The sequence below is a fragment of the Manis pentadactyla genome, chromosome 2, assembly GCF_030020395.1.
Source record: "Manis pentadactyla isolate mManPen7 chromosome 2, mManPen7.hap1, whole genome shotgun sequence".
NCBI classification, from domain to species: Eukaryota; Metazoa; Chordata; class Mammalia; order Pholidota; family Manidae; genus Manis; species Manis pentadactyla.
In genome coordinates, this window is record NC_080020.1 from 34,857,156 (window position 1) to 34,873,925 (window position 16,770).

The following is a 16,770-nucleotide window of genomic DNA, read 5'->3' on the forward strand; positions in this document are numbered from 1 at the left end:
ACCCATCCCTGTGGCGGAAATTCAGACGTTAGCAGTAAGCAAGTGGAATGGACAATCTGGAGGCCAGGCCACTTTTGGATGGGCCTTAAAAATTGCAACATGCAGGTTGGAGCCCCCATGGCTCTGACATTACAGAACATAAAGGCAGGAAGGACACTCTGGCCTCAGCTGAAAGATTTGCGCAGCCAGTGCCCCCTCTGCACAGCAGTACACCCCAAGGAGAGAGAAAAACAGAGCTCACTTCCTGGCTTTCTCTGAACGTCCAATCCTTTCCATAATTTAACTGCCTGCTCCGGATGATTACTTTTCTCCTGCTTATGAGCTTAAAGCAATTGTAGTTCCTAGTAACTAGAGACTTAATAAGGCTAAATTATAATGACTGTCCTGCAGGATTACACACAGCATTAACACCAAATGAGTTCATTAGAAATTCATTAGGAGTAATTCCTGTGGCTGCCACAGGGATTAATCACAGTTGGCCAGAGGCAGGAGAGGGGGCGAAGAATAATGGCTTGGGGAACTGAATGAAGACCTTTTGGCATCTGGCTTTGGCCTGAAGCAGTATTCACAGGTAAGCTGCTTTGGTTTGTAAATTTGGAGGTGAGGTTGCTTGGATGTTACTGGATCTATCTGCCTCACTTCCTCTTTCTCCCTGTGGTTATGGCCCCAGGCAGAATAAAACCAAAAGACACTGGAATGGGCAATCTTCTTTTCCAGTCCTGGGAAGCTGAGGCATCCTAGGGAGGGCTGATAGTCCTCACGTGCCTTGAATATATTTCCCCTTCCTCTCTAAGAGCACTTCCTGTTCCCTTCCCTGAAGAGCCTCCCTTCCGCCTGCTGCACGTGGGTCTTTGAAGGATTGTCAATCAAGACTCTCCGCCCACCCCCAGGAGTGGATGCAGGACCCTTGCCAAGCCAACTGAACTTCCTTTCCTGGTATTTTTTTAGTAGCTAGCACTTATCAAGTATGTGCTAGGTGCCTGTCCCTTTCAGAAGTGCCTTCATATGTTGAGTCATCCAATGGTCCCGTGTCCCTGGGAAGTGGGTCAAATTGTTTGCTCCATTCTGCCAACGAGGACACCCAAGCATAGAAATTAAGTAATTAAGTGACCTGCCCAAGGGATATACCCCGTGACTGACCAAGCTGGGAATTTGAGTCTTGAGCGGATGAGTCTTGCTGTAAGGATGGAGGATGGCTGAGAGTGATCCACTGGGTGGCAGTGCCCTAAGAAGAAAGGGTGTCTTGCCTTCTTGCTCCCTGGTGCTGCCTACCTTGAGGTCTGGTGGTTTAGCTTTGAAAAAAATGCTTTTTTCCTTTTTGCTTGGGGAATGTCGCTTATATCTGAAAAAGCCCTAATGCCTGAGTTAACCAAGTACCCATAAAGTCCCTACTATAGGTCCCCCTGGTGGGTCACGGAGAAGCATAAGACTGACTCCCTACCCTCTAGCTGCTTACATCTCAGTTAGAAAAGCAATGGTAACAATTTAATCCTGCTCTGCAGATTCTAAGTGGAAGAGAGCCAGACCTGGGTGAGCTAGGTTGGGAGGAGAAAAAGGTTTCATGGAGGGCACAGCACATGAGCTGGACAGGATCTTGGGGAAGAGGTCACTACCATGGACACTGTGGGCCATCTGCCCATCCCATAGTGCCTTCCTCAAAAACTGGCCCTTTCTGCCCAAGCAGTGGCCCTGAGAGATGAGGGAGTCCTCACGACTTCACTGGTGGGGCTGTGCATCAACATGCAGCCCTGTTTAGAAAATTCCCCACTGCATGGGGTGTGTGTGGTGGAGGGTGGAGTCTACCTCCCCGCACTGGGACATTGCCTCTGCAGCTAGTTATGCAAAGAAGCAGGGACCAGAGAACTGTTGTGGTGGTGCAGGGCATATCCAGTGCCCAGGGGAAGGGTGGCTGGAGTGTGGGGGTGCAGTGCCACCGTGAGAGGGGTGCAAACCACCCAGCCAGCTTTTGGTGGTACTGGCAGTGGGATCCTCATAAAACCAGTTCTGTGATGTGCTTGTCACTGTGGCTCTAACTGCTCTCCCTCTCCCATCCCTGCTAGTTTTCCAAGCCTGGAAATTCTGTGATCTAACCAATATCCTTTCAATAGAGTTCTTCTCTGCTCACATCAGTTTCTAGTGCTTGTGATGAAGAGCTTGCCTCCCTGCCCACAGCTGAGTGGACCAGAGGCAGACACTGGACTCATGACGGACCAATCAGATTACCTTTCTCCTGACTTGGATTCTGTTGGTTACTCTGACAGCCCTGTTGTCTCCAGGCTCATGGACAGCAGACACTGGTCTCATCTGTGGGGAATCAAGGAGACACGGAGAGAGAAGCTGCACATGATAGCAGAGAAACTGGTTCTCGATGCTTTACAGTTCCTGGGTCTAGTTCCTCACGATGCCCCAAATTCCATTTCCACCCTTTGGGTTCCCCAAGTTGCCACTGCATCCTTATAATATTAAGTTAAGCCATATAAAATTGTTGTTTTTATAGGTTAAGAAGGTCAAAGCAATTGAGTATGGCTTAACCTAGTAAGTTCCCCCTTGTGGCCTAAGCTAGTTAAAGTGTGTTTCTTTACTTGTAACCCAAAAGTTTGTGTCTACAACAGATATTCCATCAGCTCAAAAGTAGCAAGTGGAATAGGCAGACACAGAGCAGAAAACAAGAGTTTTCTGTCTGGCAAAAACTGCCCCCAGTGGGAAGGCTGCCCTGCTCCCAGTGGCTACAGGACTCCCATCTTGTCTCCAGGTCTTGTCTCTGAGGTCATCGTCTACCACTGATTTATGACCCATGAACATCCAGCAGAACAAATACTATTCAAGTTAATTCATGGCATTGAATAATGCTTTTGTTTGTGTTTTCTCCACACTGTGGTGTTTCCTATTCACATATGCTCTTTCATCCTTCTTAACCTAATTGTCCAATAATAGGGGACTGGTGGAATGAGTTGTGATAATATCCATATAGTGGATTATTATATAGCCATTAAAGTGATGGCTAGGGATGGGTGGACTTGGGTTATGGGAATGATACAGGAAACCTGATAAAACTTGATGACCACCCAGTGATGAGAAGAAGGATTACCCTGCTGTTCAAAATTCAGTGGAGGGAGTACCATGAATGTGTGGTGGTATCATCTTTCCCTTGCTCCCCTCTGCCCCCTGACCATTGTACCTTTTCTGATTGAAGTCAGCAGTCCTGGAGATGGGAGGAGGAAAGGCAATTTTTTTGGTCCAAGGATGGGACCTGGGAAGCCAAGATGGCCAAAGAACATTGAGGGTCCTGGCAGAGGGAGTGATGCATCCATGGTCTCAAAAGTGAAGGAAGTGAGGCTAAGGGGATGAGCTGTGAGGCTGGGAGCTTCATTCAGTGGGATGGGGACTGTTTTCTCTTCTGCTGTGTATCTCCATTCCCTAAAACATAGCCCAGTTCTCAGTAAATGCATATTGAATGAGGGAATTAATGAATGCATGGGTTATAGCTCTGGCATCAGAGCTTTTCCATGGAGAGCCAGCAGGATCCACGGTAGTGCCAAGTACCATTTCAGATCAGGGTGAACTGAGTTCAATTCCAAGCTTCATTGATGACAAGCTGTGTGACCTTAGACAAGTCATCTGACTTTGCTGAGTCTAGACTTTCTTTTCTGCAAGTAGGGATAATAACAGCCCTCTCAGAAGTTTGTCGTGTGGACTAAATGAGATGCCATGTGCTCAGCACTTAGCACAGTGTCTGGCACTTTGGGATCCCTCACTAAGTACTGCAGGAGCAATAATAGTCTCCAAGAGTTCAGTCGTTCCTGGAGGCTGCATCCAAATAAAATTGTTGCATTTAGTTAGAGGACATGAGGGCAGGACCTGAAGCCAGACTGTCTCCTCCACTTACCACCTAAGTGTGGCATTTCTGAGCCTTAGTCTCCTCATCTGCACAGTGGGGATAATATCAGGGCCTGCCTAATAGGCTGGTTGGGAAAACTGGGTGATAATTCATGTAAAACACTTAGCAAATTGCAGGTATACAATAGAAGTTGGCTCCTAGTGTTCCTTATCAGCTGAAACGGAGAAGTCCCTGGGAGGAGCAGGCTTTGGTGAGAGTCAAAGAACAGGCATTTTGAACATGTTAAGGTTGAGATGGCATAAGACATGAAGTGGACCTGCTAGGTAGACAGGTGGACCTAAATACAGAGGTGAAGTCTGAGATGAAGGAAGAAACGGGGGAGTCATCAACATCGGGGGGATATTTAAAGCCATGGACTGGATGAGATTACCAGGAGAGAGGGTGCTCAGGACTGAACTCTGGGGCTTCTGATCGTTGTGAAGAGGGGGATGATTGTCACTGCAAAGCTGGTGACCAGGCACAGCAGTGTTGCAGGTGCACAGCCAGCCTAGCCCAGCACCATTAACTTAACACCCTTTCATATATTGTGTGCCAGGCACTGTGAAAAATGCTTCACAGGAATTAACTCATTTAATACTTGTAACAACCCTTTAAGACGGGCATTCATATTCCCATTTTGCAGATGAGAAAACAGACCCAGGAAGATAAATAACCTGCCTGAGGTCAGGCAGCCAGTGAGTGGCAGAGCCAGGGTTCAAACCCAGGCATCCTGGCCTCAGAGTCTCCATTTCTCCCGCTTCTAATTGTAGACAAAGTACCGACTGGCCTTTCCAAGGGAATGCTGGGTTTCTTAGCCTCTAACTCCTGAGAGCAGAGCTACGAGAATCATCGCGGAATGCTCTCAGAGGTCCCATTTAGCCTCGATATTCTAGAATCAACCCAATTAACATTTCAGATTCTTGGCTGAGGAAAAAAGAGGAAGGAGGTCTCCATCAAGGAATATATAACCATGACAATTATTCCATATAAGGCCCCGGAAGGCCCTGGGGTGGGACGTCAGGAGGAGGCCCAGGGCTTCTCCTCCAAGTACGGACTCAAGCACCTGCCTTTCCCACTCCTCCCTCGCTGCTCTCAGGATAATGGTGGCTGCTGTGGGGCAGGAGCCAGAAGCTGGGGGAGAAGTTGGGCTGATGCAGGGGATTAGCCTTGGGGCCCTTCTTTATCTCTACTGGAATATAGTTGCTCGATTGGTTCAATTGCCCTGTAAAATCTCACTAGGATATGAAGGCGGTCTGAGTTCATTTACCCCTCTTAGGAAGTTCTCAGGGAGTGTCTGCACAAACAGGTGAACCCCAGCTGGAGAGGAAAAAAGCAGGGAAGGGAGGGAAGAGGGCTGGAGAGCTGGATGCACCCGGGCAGAGCAGCACTGCTGAGTCAGGCATTCTGCACCAATGCTGCCCTCTCCCACACCCTCACCACTCCCATCCTGCCATTGACACTGACCTTGGAGGAGCAGTAACTAAGCAGAAAACAGTCTGACTGCGCAGAATGAAGTCAATGGGAAAGGGAGCAAAGTGAGGGCCGGGAGAGGCCATGTGACCCACCCTGCCAGCTCCTGCCCATATCCCATATCCCACATGACCCTGCTTCTCAGGGTCACTGCATCATAACCCCTGGGAGCTTGTCAAGTGCAATCCCAGGGCACTGCCCAGACCTACCAAATCTGAACTTCAGGGGGTCAGGGCCCAGGGATTTCCATCATTCACATGCTCTCTTCTGTATGTGTATTATGAAGACCACACTGTAAAGAACAGCCTCACAGCCTATTCCAGACTGAACTGACCTGATTTGAATGCATTGACATCACCAGTATACCAGTGCCTGCCGGGTACATATCCAAAAGGAAGTACGAAATGCAGCCTCTCTCCTTGAGGGGATACAGTCTAATTGGGAGATAAAAGACACTGCTCTGTGAAGAGTTAAATCAAATACTATGATAAATAAGGGGTAATTCAAAACAACAGACAGGCTGGACAATTTGCCAATAAGAGGGAACAATTCTATTATTCAGTGAGCACTTACAAAATACTAAATCCTATGCTAAGCACTTTATTAATTAATTAATTTAAACTGTAATTGTGCAATTATTTGTTTTTCCTTATAGTTCTTCAGTTTCTGCTTCATGTATTCTTTTTAAATTAAGGTATTATTGATATACAATCTTATGAAGGTTTTACACGAGCAACATTGTGATTTCAACATTCACTCATATTATCAAGTCCCCCCACCCCCACTGCAACCACTGTCAGCGTAGTAAGATGCTATAGAGTCATTACTTGTCTTCTCCATGCTATACTGCCTTCCCTGTGACCTACCTATATTGTGAGTAAGTACTTTATTTATATACTCTCATTTAATCTCATTAAAACTCTAGAAGATGGGTATTTTTATCCCATTTAATAGTGAATAAGTTAAGGCGTTAGCTTATTGGTTGATTCCTCTCAGATCAGGCTTTCCCAGCCCTAAGAGGGTGGTCGGGCTGATGTCTGTTTTCCCGCTATATCCAGAAATTTAGGGCTTTGTCTTACTGATCACACTGTGTTGGAACTGCTGTTTACTGTCTGGGTTTCCCCCAAGACCTGAGGACGGATACTTAGCAGTTCCAGAGTCTAGTGCACAATAGGTGCTCAGCTAATGTTTGTTGAATGAATCAAAGTTGTGTATTTGAAATCTCAGAGCTAACACCTAAAGGGTAATTCACGTTAGCCCCAATTTCCCCCTAAGACACTATAAGCAGATGGTATACCCTATAGGGATTCCTGCAGGGGAAATCATTGGTTGGCATTATCAGAGAAGGCTCTCTAGAGGACGTAGGAGTTAGAAGGACAGTTAGAATTTGGAAAGACAGATGAAAGGTGAGCAATCATTGTCGGCAGACCAAGTCATGATGATGGGATTCTACAAAGTACATACTTCCTCCAAGACTTGAGACCCTAAGGGACCCTAGGGGGTTCCACACTTCCTCTCCAGCTGACCTACCAGGTGTCACCTTATATGTAACTTACATGGTAATTACAGCTATGAAATTATTTTCCTCCAAGGTTTAGAGGGAGAGAGGTGGCAAATACTCTACTGTTGTCCCATGCCTAGACCAGGCAACATAATATATTCTATTAGTGGATTTGTCCATTTGGAAAGTCCCTTCTAATCATAAATGGGATTTTTTAGTTTCCATGAAGAAATAAGATCCATTAATGCCCGTGATATATTGCTAAGTGGAAAGATAGAGCAATAAAACAGTATCACAGGATTTCATTTTTGTTAAAAACAACAGAAAAGAAAAAGGATAAGCACTAATATGTGTATGTAGGAAATATCTAGAAGGCCATATATTCTGAATGTAACAGTAAGTAGCTCTGGAAAATGTGATGTAGTGGAATGTAGGACTCTTACTTTATACAGTTTTGAGTGTCTTTTTAAACAATGAGTGTGTATTAATTTTACAAGTGAAAAATAAGACCCTGTGGTGGATTTATAGGTAGCTTTTAGTTTGTGCTTTATTCCTCCTCCTAAATTTTATTCTATGGACATCTAGTACTTACTTATATAATCAGAAAATGTAAAGCCCTTTCCTCTATAAATGTTAAAAAGAAAAGAAGTAGAGTCTCAAGACGGCACAATTTGGGATGTAGGGGGCAGTATGTTTGGGGAAAGTACCAAAGATATCCTGAACTCTGAATCCTGGGAAATTCAGCACCCAGACAAGCCGGGTGTAAACCAGTTCAGTCCCAACTTGGCAAAGTATGTTAAGGTCTTTTAAGAATGTTCCAGATTCCCATAACTTTGTAATCCAATCCTGGGGCTTTAACTCAAGGAAATACTTAAAAAAAAATTTCTCTATGTATAAAGCTCACTGAATTGAATAGGTAGGATACCCCCACCCCACCACCCTACCCCCCACCAAGAGTCCAGCAGCAAACGTTATGCAGCCACTTCTGACGATAAACATGGGACTGTTTACAAACTAATGCTGAGCAGAGAAAAACAGAATGGAATATTGCATTTACATGGTGAAATGGCCATCATACTTGTTATAACTAGTCAGTGAGGAAGAAAATAAGGAAGAGAGAGGAGCAAAAGTGAGGAAGAGACTAAAAAAAAAAGTACAGTTACTGTATTAGGGTGATAGATTGTGGAGGATTTTTGGAAATGTCCTTATGTGATGCTGAAAGCTGTTTTGGTGGTCAGTGTGAACTACACACAGGGGCTCTGTGACTCTGGGCCAGTTACTTTTCTGAACCTGTTTCCTCTTTGGCAAAATGGGGACAATAATGGCACCTACTTCATCGGGGTGTTGGCAGATTAAATGAGATTCCCCCTGTGAAACCCAATACATTCTAAATGCTCAGTGAGTTTTAGCTATTTGTCATTGTTACTTATTACCAACAAGGGGGACTTCTCAAATTCTCTAGGTGGGAGAGTACAGCCTTTCAGAAGGGCAGCAGAGTAATAGATATGAACATTTTAGATTAAAAAAAAACCCTATGTTTCAGGAAGTTCATGTCTAGGAATCTTAGCAAATAATCTGACCGATAGACTGAGAGGTATGAATGAGAATGTTTATCTCAGGGTTATTTATAATAGAAAAAGATTGGAAATAACCTAAGGATCCAGCAATAGTTACATAAATTATGAAGCATGCATGCAACAGGATACTCTGGAGCTTTTAAAAGGATATGACATACCTTTATGTAATACATATACTTATATTATTACATAAAAAAGGGGTTACAGAACAGTGTAATCTCATTTATATAACAAAGTATACATACACATTTTAAAGTCTAGAAGGATAGATACCAAACTGTTATTAACGGCCATCTCTGCCAGGACTGTTACTTGCTCTGAATTATGAAATTTTAATATATATGATTTATCGTCAGAAAATCCATGATGATGTACGTGTTTTAAATGTGTGTGTTTATGTTTTGTTTGTTTTTCTTAAGATTCCTGGTTGGGGTAAGGAATTCCAAGACTGGAGATTAAAGACTGGCAAAATGTGGCAAAGTTGGTTTCATCACTTCAGATACCACTTAGTTCCAGGTCTGTGGTGAATTCTGCTTTGGATAGACATGATGGGGATTCATGGAGAGCCAACTCTAGAAAAGGAGACTGCCTAATTAATAATAATTAATTATATAATAATTAATTCTTCATTAATAATAAGAGTGGGAGCCCTTGCAGAGTGCTTTATGCTTCGCATCATATGTTTGATGCAAAGAGCGGTCCCGTGAGACGGGCAGAGCAGGAATTATCACCGAGGCAGATTCCTTGTGTAGGAAGCGGTGCCAGAAGACAGAACAGGACTGCAGTCAGGGGTCTGAACTCCCAGCCCTCCTCAAGCTCCTAGCCCATGCCTGGCACGGAGCGGGTCTCCAGGGCACCCTGGTACCTCCTCCTCCAAGTCAGTTCCCTGGGTCCACAGGCTGCTTCACTCTGCCTGCACCAGCTGCACCCTTCTTGTGTCTATTCTCTTTCAAGTGCAGCCACACTCAGTCTCCTTTCATCTGGGCCCTTCCCACTTCCGTTCCCTCACCCGGGAATGTTGTCTCCCTGTGTTCTCAGCCTCCTCCAATCTTACTTCTTCTGTCAGCTTCCAGGTCTCATTATTCTTCAAAACCTGTATCAAATACCATCCCTTATGAAAAGATGCACCAGCCCCCAGCTGGACACCGTCGCTCCTTTCCCAGGCCACACTCCCTGCCTTTCTCTTAAGACACATCTTGCTTATCTGAGGGTTCTCTGCGGGTGTGTGGTTTGTCTGGATCATATTGGAAGCTCTTTTGGGAAGGGTTTATGTCTCATTCATCTGTGTTTCCTCAGTGCTGGCCCCCCATGCAAATGGACTTTGGCTGATGAATGAGGGGTGAACAAGTAAAGAAGGGACCAGGCAGCTGATGGAGGGCAAGCCACGGATGGATGGGGAGGGGACAGGGATGGGCAGAGGTCGATGACTCCTCGAACCCAATGGCAGTGCTGGCCCCAGCCCCAGAGGCGATGCACTGCTGGCCAGCACATCCCCAGGGTAAACAACCTCGGGGCTCTGCTCCTGCAGGCCCTGCCCACATCATAAAACAGAAAGCGCTTCCTCTTCAGGGGCGGGTGGAGAAGTGGGGTGACTTAGGGGCTGAGCCTCAGCATCTGGGAGAGTTCATAAGCTGTGGCGCAGACCCCTCAGCTCCACGAACCCTCTTCTTCATCCCCCTGCTCTCTGGCCTCCAGCTCTCCCAGCAGCATGGCCTTTAATGGCAAGTACGAGATCGAGAGTGAGAAGAATTATGATGAGTTCATGAAGCGTCTTGGTGAGTGAGCTGCTAGGACACCTTCCCTGGGGGGGGGGTCTACCACAGCCAGCTCTGGGCCTGGAGCCCAAGCCCCTGGAGGCCCAGAGAAGCTTAGTTCCTAGGCCAAGGTCACATACCTAGTAATTGGTGAGGTGGAGAGCTGATTGGTTTTTTCCTTCAAACATTTATTGAACACCTGCTTTATGCAAGGGTCAACCCAATGCTACTGATGGAACACCTCAGCACGACTTGCCCAGGTCACATTGTAAATCAGTGGCAGACGGCATTAGAACCCAGGACTCTATAATGGATGATAAGTGGTATCACCACATCCTGCCTGGGGAGAGGTGACCAAGGGGGTTAGTATAGAGACCAGGTTTGACCAGCCACTCATTCACTCAGTCATTCAACAAACATGGCCTCTTATCAGCTTGGCATTGTGGGCAGCGATCAAAGATCCCACTCCTCTCACTGCTGGACTTGCAACACTGGTTGTGAAGAATATGTGAGACAGTAGCCTTGACAGTCCTGCAGAAATCTTGGTACGCTATCTATGTCCAGGGCAGTGCAACTGCCAATATTCAGAGAACAGCCCCAGTGGGCCTGTGCCCTACCTCCGTATGGTCAAAGGGAGCCTGAAAGGAGGGCATATGTGCCTTGGGCTCTTGGGGAGGCAAGAGCCCTTCTGAGCCAATTTCTGAGAGTGGCCCTGAAGGAACAGTGACTTGGCTTCACCTGCAACAGTCCAGTGTAGAACTGGAAGGGAGCCAGTCTCAGTTCTAGAACCAGTTCTGCATTAGTTTCTACCGGGATGCTAGAAAGCTCTTTCCTGCTTGGGGTCTTTATTTCCTAATCTGTGAGATATGAACATTAGAAGACAGCCTTGATGGCCCCATTCATTCTAGAACTTTGTAAGCTTGGCAAATTTCTGTTATGTTTCTGGCACAGTGCTATCAGAAGAGCAGCTATCATTTATTGTCAATTATGTGGCCAGAAGCTTTACAAGACACACTTAAATCCTTGGAACAGTCCTTATTATCCCCATTTTGTGGATGAGAACACTGAGACTCAGAGAGGTAGAGACTTGCCCAAGCTACATGGCTCATGTGCTTTGAATCATCACGTTAGCCTGCCACAGGGAGGAAAGCTCTTTCCCCAAAGCACAGGCTGTTAGCAGCTCTAACACAGCTGCTCTGCTTGTCCCCGGGCCAGGGCTCCCCAGGGACGCTATTGAAAAGGGCAGAAACTTCAAGATCGTCACAGAGGTGCAGCAGGAGGGGCAGCACTTCACCTGGTCCCAGCACTACCCGGGGGGCCACTCCATGACCAACAGGTTCACCATCGGCAAGGAGTGCGACATGGAGACCATGGGGGGCAAGAAGTTCAAGGTGAGAGGCGCTGGCCACCCCTCCTTCCTTCCCCAAGCCTCTGCCTGACTTCCTGGTGTCAAACATTTCCTCTGGGGTTGCTCTGCGAGCTGCAGCTTCTTTCCTAAGTCTAACCCCCAGCACTAGGAGCTTGAGTTACTTGGCAATTTAACCACTCCTGGCTTTTAATGCGAATCTCAATAACAAACACTATAATGATAGTAAAAATTGTTATCATTTGCTGAGCATTTAATACAGTAAACCCCAAATACTTGCTGAACACTTCACACACTGATGCAGTTAATCCTACTAGATGGCTACAATTACTATCCCCATTTTACAGACAGGCGAGCTGGGCTGAGCCATGAACTAAGTAGCTTGCCCCTGCCCCACAGCTGGGGCAAACCTGCATGCCCACGCGGTCCGGCCCCCAGAGAGCGGGAGCCACTTCTCTATGCTGCCTCCTAGTGTAGCCTAGAGACGAATAGCCCTGAATCAGACTCATCTGGGACTGAGACAGCAATCATGGGTAACAAAGAAGTGACAGGTGGCTGTTTGTCCCCATTCTACCCACACTGGTCCCTCAGGGCTTTCACTCATTCTGAGTCCCCTCTGGAGCCCCAGCCACGACTGTGAGCACCTTGCTCCTCAGGCTGCTGAAGTGGAGAATAAGGACTCATAATGTTCAACTCTGCCCCTTGGGTATTTAAGAAATTTAACAATCTCTCATGATGTCCTGAGTGAGCACTTATTCATTTGCCTTATTCTTTTTAAAGGCTGCACAGTCTCTTACAGTTTGGAAATGCTGCCATTTATTTAACACTCCCTCATTGATAGATATTTAAGTTATTTGCTGGTAGACAGTCTAGGTTTTGGAGAGTTAGATGGTTAACAGTCACAAACAATGCTGCAATCAACATCCCTGGATGACATCATCATCTTAATCATGATGATCATTAACTAACTGTAGTTACAAGGTGTGTTCACCACGTAGAAGCCTAATCATGCTTAGAGAACCACCACCTGCTCTAAGCACCTTCCCTATGTCATATTCAATCATTTAAGTCTCACAGTAACTATGAAGTAGGTGCAGTTACTACCCCCCTTTTAGAGGTGAGAAAAGCAAGGCAAAGGGAGGTTGGGAGACTTGTGCATGTTATCTGTGTCTTTGGATATATGACATTGAATATTTACAAGGAAAATTAATTCCTAGAGGGGGCTGCTGGGGATGCAGGTGGACTTTTCATCCCTTGGGGGCTGCCCTGTGTCTGGGGGCCTCTGCAGGCTCAGACTTAGTGTTAAACGTCTTTTCCAGGCCACCGTGCAGATGGAGGATGGGAAGGTGGTGGTGGATTTCCCCAACTACCACCAGACCTCGGAGATCTTGGGTGACAAGCTGGTGGAGGTGAGTATCGTGCTGGTTCCTGGGATAATTGACCAGAACACTTTGCTGGCCCAGCCATGGCCCCTGAGGTGGAACAGTGGGCAGCTGGCTTTATGAGCACTGTCTGCCTGCCATGCTGTGCCTAGTGTGGGGCGCACATCATCTCATTTGATTTCCACAATGCCCCTGGTAGGTAGGGATTTTTATTACCATTTTACAGTAAGGAGACTGAGGCACGGGGAGGTTAGATTAGCCAGAGGGCACATAGCTTTTATGACAGAGCTGGGATCTGACACTAGCTGGTCTGACTCCGGCGCCCATGCTCAGCCACCTCAGGGGCACAGTTCTGCAAGCCCATGGGACCGTCCCCTTCCCGGAGTGTAAAGGAAGGTTAGAGTCCAGGTGGGCCCTGCAAGGGCAGCCACCACTCCACTCCATTTTCAAAATGGTCTTCATGCCCTTCCTGCTAAATCTGATTTTTTAAGAGAAGCTGGAAACATGTGCTTCTGTGTGAAGCCTCCAGATCATTAAACACTGGCAACCAATTAAACGTTCTAAAAAGTGCTGGCAGGGTGAATGTATACATCTGTGGACAGACCCCTCCCACACTTGGTGCTTTGTAAACACAGGCTGGAGGGGCTGCCCTGGAAGACCATTCCTCCTACTTCTGTTTGTTCCCCCTGAGCCTCCAGAATTTTCCTCAGGTCAAAGAAATGGATGCGAATTTAAAAGAAAAAGGAAGGCATTTCCATACTTCATTCCCTGCTTGTGGGCCTGTGTCCTGGGGCAGAGGCCCTCTGTGGTCCAGTCACCCTCCCCAAGGCTCTCCAGGGAAGACTGACTAGGGAGGCAGGGTTTCTCACCTCCTTGCCTCCCCGTTCTCTCCTGCCTTCCCCTCCCTTCTCCCCCATATCCCTTGTTTCCTCATTTCAAGCCCAGACTAGAGGAAAGGGGCATGTAGCCCAAGAGGTTCAATGCCTTCCCATTATTTCTAGTTTCCAGAGAAGTCATTGAGGCTCAGAGACAGCAGGTAACTTATTTAAAGCCACATTGCTAATTTATGGTGAAGGCTGACCTTGTCAGCTGACTTCTAGACTAGGCTCTCTGCCTGCTCTTCCCAGGCCAGTGGGTCTTATTTCCCTCCTTCATTTTAGTAAAAAAAAAAAATTAAAATAGATGCACAGTGTTTTAAGAATATATATAAAAGAACAAAAGTGACTATGCATTTGTCCAGGATGGAAAGTGACCTCTTGGAGAATCTAATAAAAACTTTGGACACATTTTTACATTAAATATCAGTGAGTGGATTCTGAGGGTCAGAAGCACAGCCCCCCAGCCTGTGAGGTGTGCAGGGAGGACACAGGGCAGAAGAACTAGAGGCAGGTTTGTGCCCAGCTGGAGAACGGGTCTTCCCAAACTGAACAAAGCTCTTTCTAGATTCCTAGAGGCTCCTGGCCATGGAGCTTGTAGGGCGTGATTGGTGCTCAGAGTTCAAGGCTGTCACATACATACACACACACGTATGCATGCTTACACAAAGGCCTAGGGATGCACACACTCAAACGCACATGTGCAGAGACTAGGCACCGGAGAGAAGCTGTCGTGGTTGCAAATCTCCCATCTTTAGAGGCCCAGGATCATCCTGGATGCCACTCTCCTTCTCCCCCACCAAGGAGTGCATTTTGTAGGCATCCCCCCTCCCTCCTCCAGCCCACCGCAGTATGCCTTGCTATGCTCTCATCACTTCTCCTCTAAATCGAATCCCAGCCTCCTCCTTGCTTTTGGCTTCCCCTCTCCACTCCATCGTTCATCATTCCATGAGCAAATCACGCATAACTTCACTCTGCTGCCCCTTGACAAACTCCACTTGCTGTCCACCCACCTCACAAGAATCCTGCTTTCCTCTGGGTGTCTGCACCAACTGATGACACATGCACATCCCAGGACAGCATGCCCACCTGGCCGGAGCCCAGAGCATGGCACACAGCAGGCTGCCACTGAGTACCAGCGTCCTCTTGATTGCCTCTCCCATGAAGCCTTACAGTTCCCAAGGGCAGGGACTCTATCTGCCCCTCACTGAGCACAGGTGCCCCACATACGTTATTTGGTGCAATGGTTGAGTGTGGCCTCTTAACCTTAGAGGGGTTATTTGACTTTTCGAAATTTTAGTTTCTCATCTGTACCATGGGTACAACCTAATAGTGTTGTTTGTAGGATTAAATGGGATAATGCAAGGGAAGTGCCTGGCATGAGTGAACTGAATAGACAGGTGGACAATTAGGACGTGAAAAGCCACACCACCCCAACACCTGTTTAGCACCCTGCTGTGCTGAATCTGTGCAGTGGCTCGTGGAACACATTGGGAGCCTGAGGCTCCTAGAAGTGGCAGCTGACTCCCCTCTCCTCAGGGCTGGGGATGGCGGCCATCTTTCTTTAGCTGTGCCCTGCAGTCACCTTGGGGCCCCTGTGCTAACACCCTGCGGGGACTGTTTCTTTCAGATCTCCACCATCGGAGGCGTGACCTACGAGCGTGTGAGCAAGAGGCTGGCCTGAGCAACCAGGCAGGGTTCCGACGGGCTACAAAGCCACTAATAAAGCTGGTATAGGAACAGACATTCTGTTGCTCCAGAGCTACTTTGTCTGTTTTCTTGTGTCTTGGTGCAGTTCTAGCTGGGTGGGGTGAGTGGGACCTGCGTCCGAGCACAGGGAGACTGGCATGTGGACTGCAAGAACCTCGGTCCCCTGGGAGCAGCCAACGGCACACACGAGAGGTGTGGTGGGCACACTACTGTGGACCCCAGGCTGCCCTGCTACCACCACTCTGCAGGTGGTGACACGGGGCTTGTTTAAGGAGACAGAGGTCCCCTGGAGGGGTACTACATTGACTCTCAGGTGGGCCACAGGGCAGGTGTATCAGAACTGGGGGAGGGTAGGAGTAGCACTTCCAGGACAGGGCCCCCTTGCTGAGCCCCAGGGCTGGCAGACACCGGGATGGGTGCACCGGGGCGAGGCAGGGGAGGGGCTTCCGCACGCGAGGCCCTGCTGCCAGTTTGCTGCGGGCCTCCTCCTGGGCCTCACCTTGCCTACTGGTACAGACAGGGCCCAGGAGGACCAAGGCGGGGCTGAGGAGAGATGACAGCGGGAGTGACGGGAGGGACAGTAAGGGCCTGGGATGTCCTGGTTTGGACAGAGGGGCTGGGAAGGGAGGTCAGAAGGGTCATTCTGATCCCCTGCTAGGTACCTGCAGCCATGAGTCAAGAAGGGTTCTGAGGCAGCCTTTGGGTTTAGCAGACATCCCTCCCTTTCTGATTACTGCGTCTGCCCAGGGCGTGGGAGTGGAAAGAGGTCGGCCTGCCCGTGGCTAGATAATTCCCTAACTCAGAGTGCAGAATGGAACTTTCTGCATTCTCTTCTCTCCTTGGGCGTTTCTCCATCTGGGTGCCACCTTGACTTTTTACCCCATATTTTTCTGCATGACAGTTCATTTATTTTTACTACAATGGAAACTTTACATCACTTCTATATATGGAAAGCCAACATCTTTGTCATAAATAGGAGAAAACTATTAAAAAGTCAAAGCTGAACAGTGTAGTGTAACTTCTAGCTAGATTCTCTTGCCTGTCCAAAGCCCTGAGCCTGAGGCCTCCCTTTGAGAAGAGGGTGAGAGAGATGTAAAAGACGCAGCAGAGAGACTGAGATTAAAGATGGCGGCGTGACAGGAGAGACAGAGGCTTCCTCCTAAAACTGGATACAATTAGAAAATTTAATTGGCGCAACTAATCCTGAGAGAACAACAGGAAAGAGGACGGCATCAGACTGCACACACCTGGACAAAAG

General features: G+C 47.6%; 1 protein-coding gene across 1 annotated transcript; it reads left to right on the plus strand.

Annotated features, from left to right (window-relative positions):
- Positions 1 to 9,897: 9,897 nt before the first annotated feature.
- On the plus strand, positions 9,898 to 15,563 carry FABP6 (fatty acid binding protein 6). The gene is made up of 4 exons (XM_036918277.2): positions 9,898 to 10,200; positions 11,395 to 11,570; positions 12,865 to 12,954; positions 15,433 to 15,563. The coding sequence occupies exons 1-4, from the start codon at positions 10,134 to 10,136 to the stop codon at positions 15,484 to 15,486; spliced, it is 387 nt and encodes a 128-aa protein (XP_036774172.2). The 5' UTR covers positions 9,898 to 10,133; the 3' UTR covers positions 15,487 to 15,563.
- The last annotated feature ends 1,207 nt before the right edge of the window (positions 15,564 to 16,770 follow it).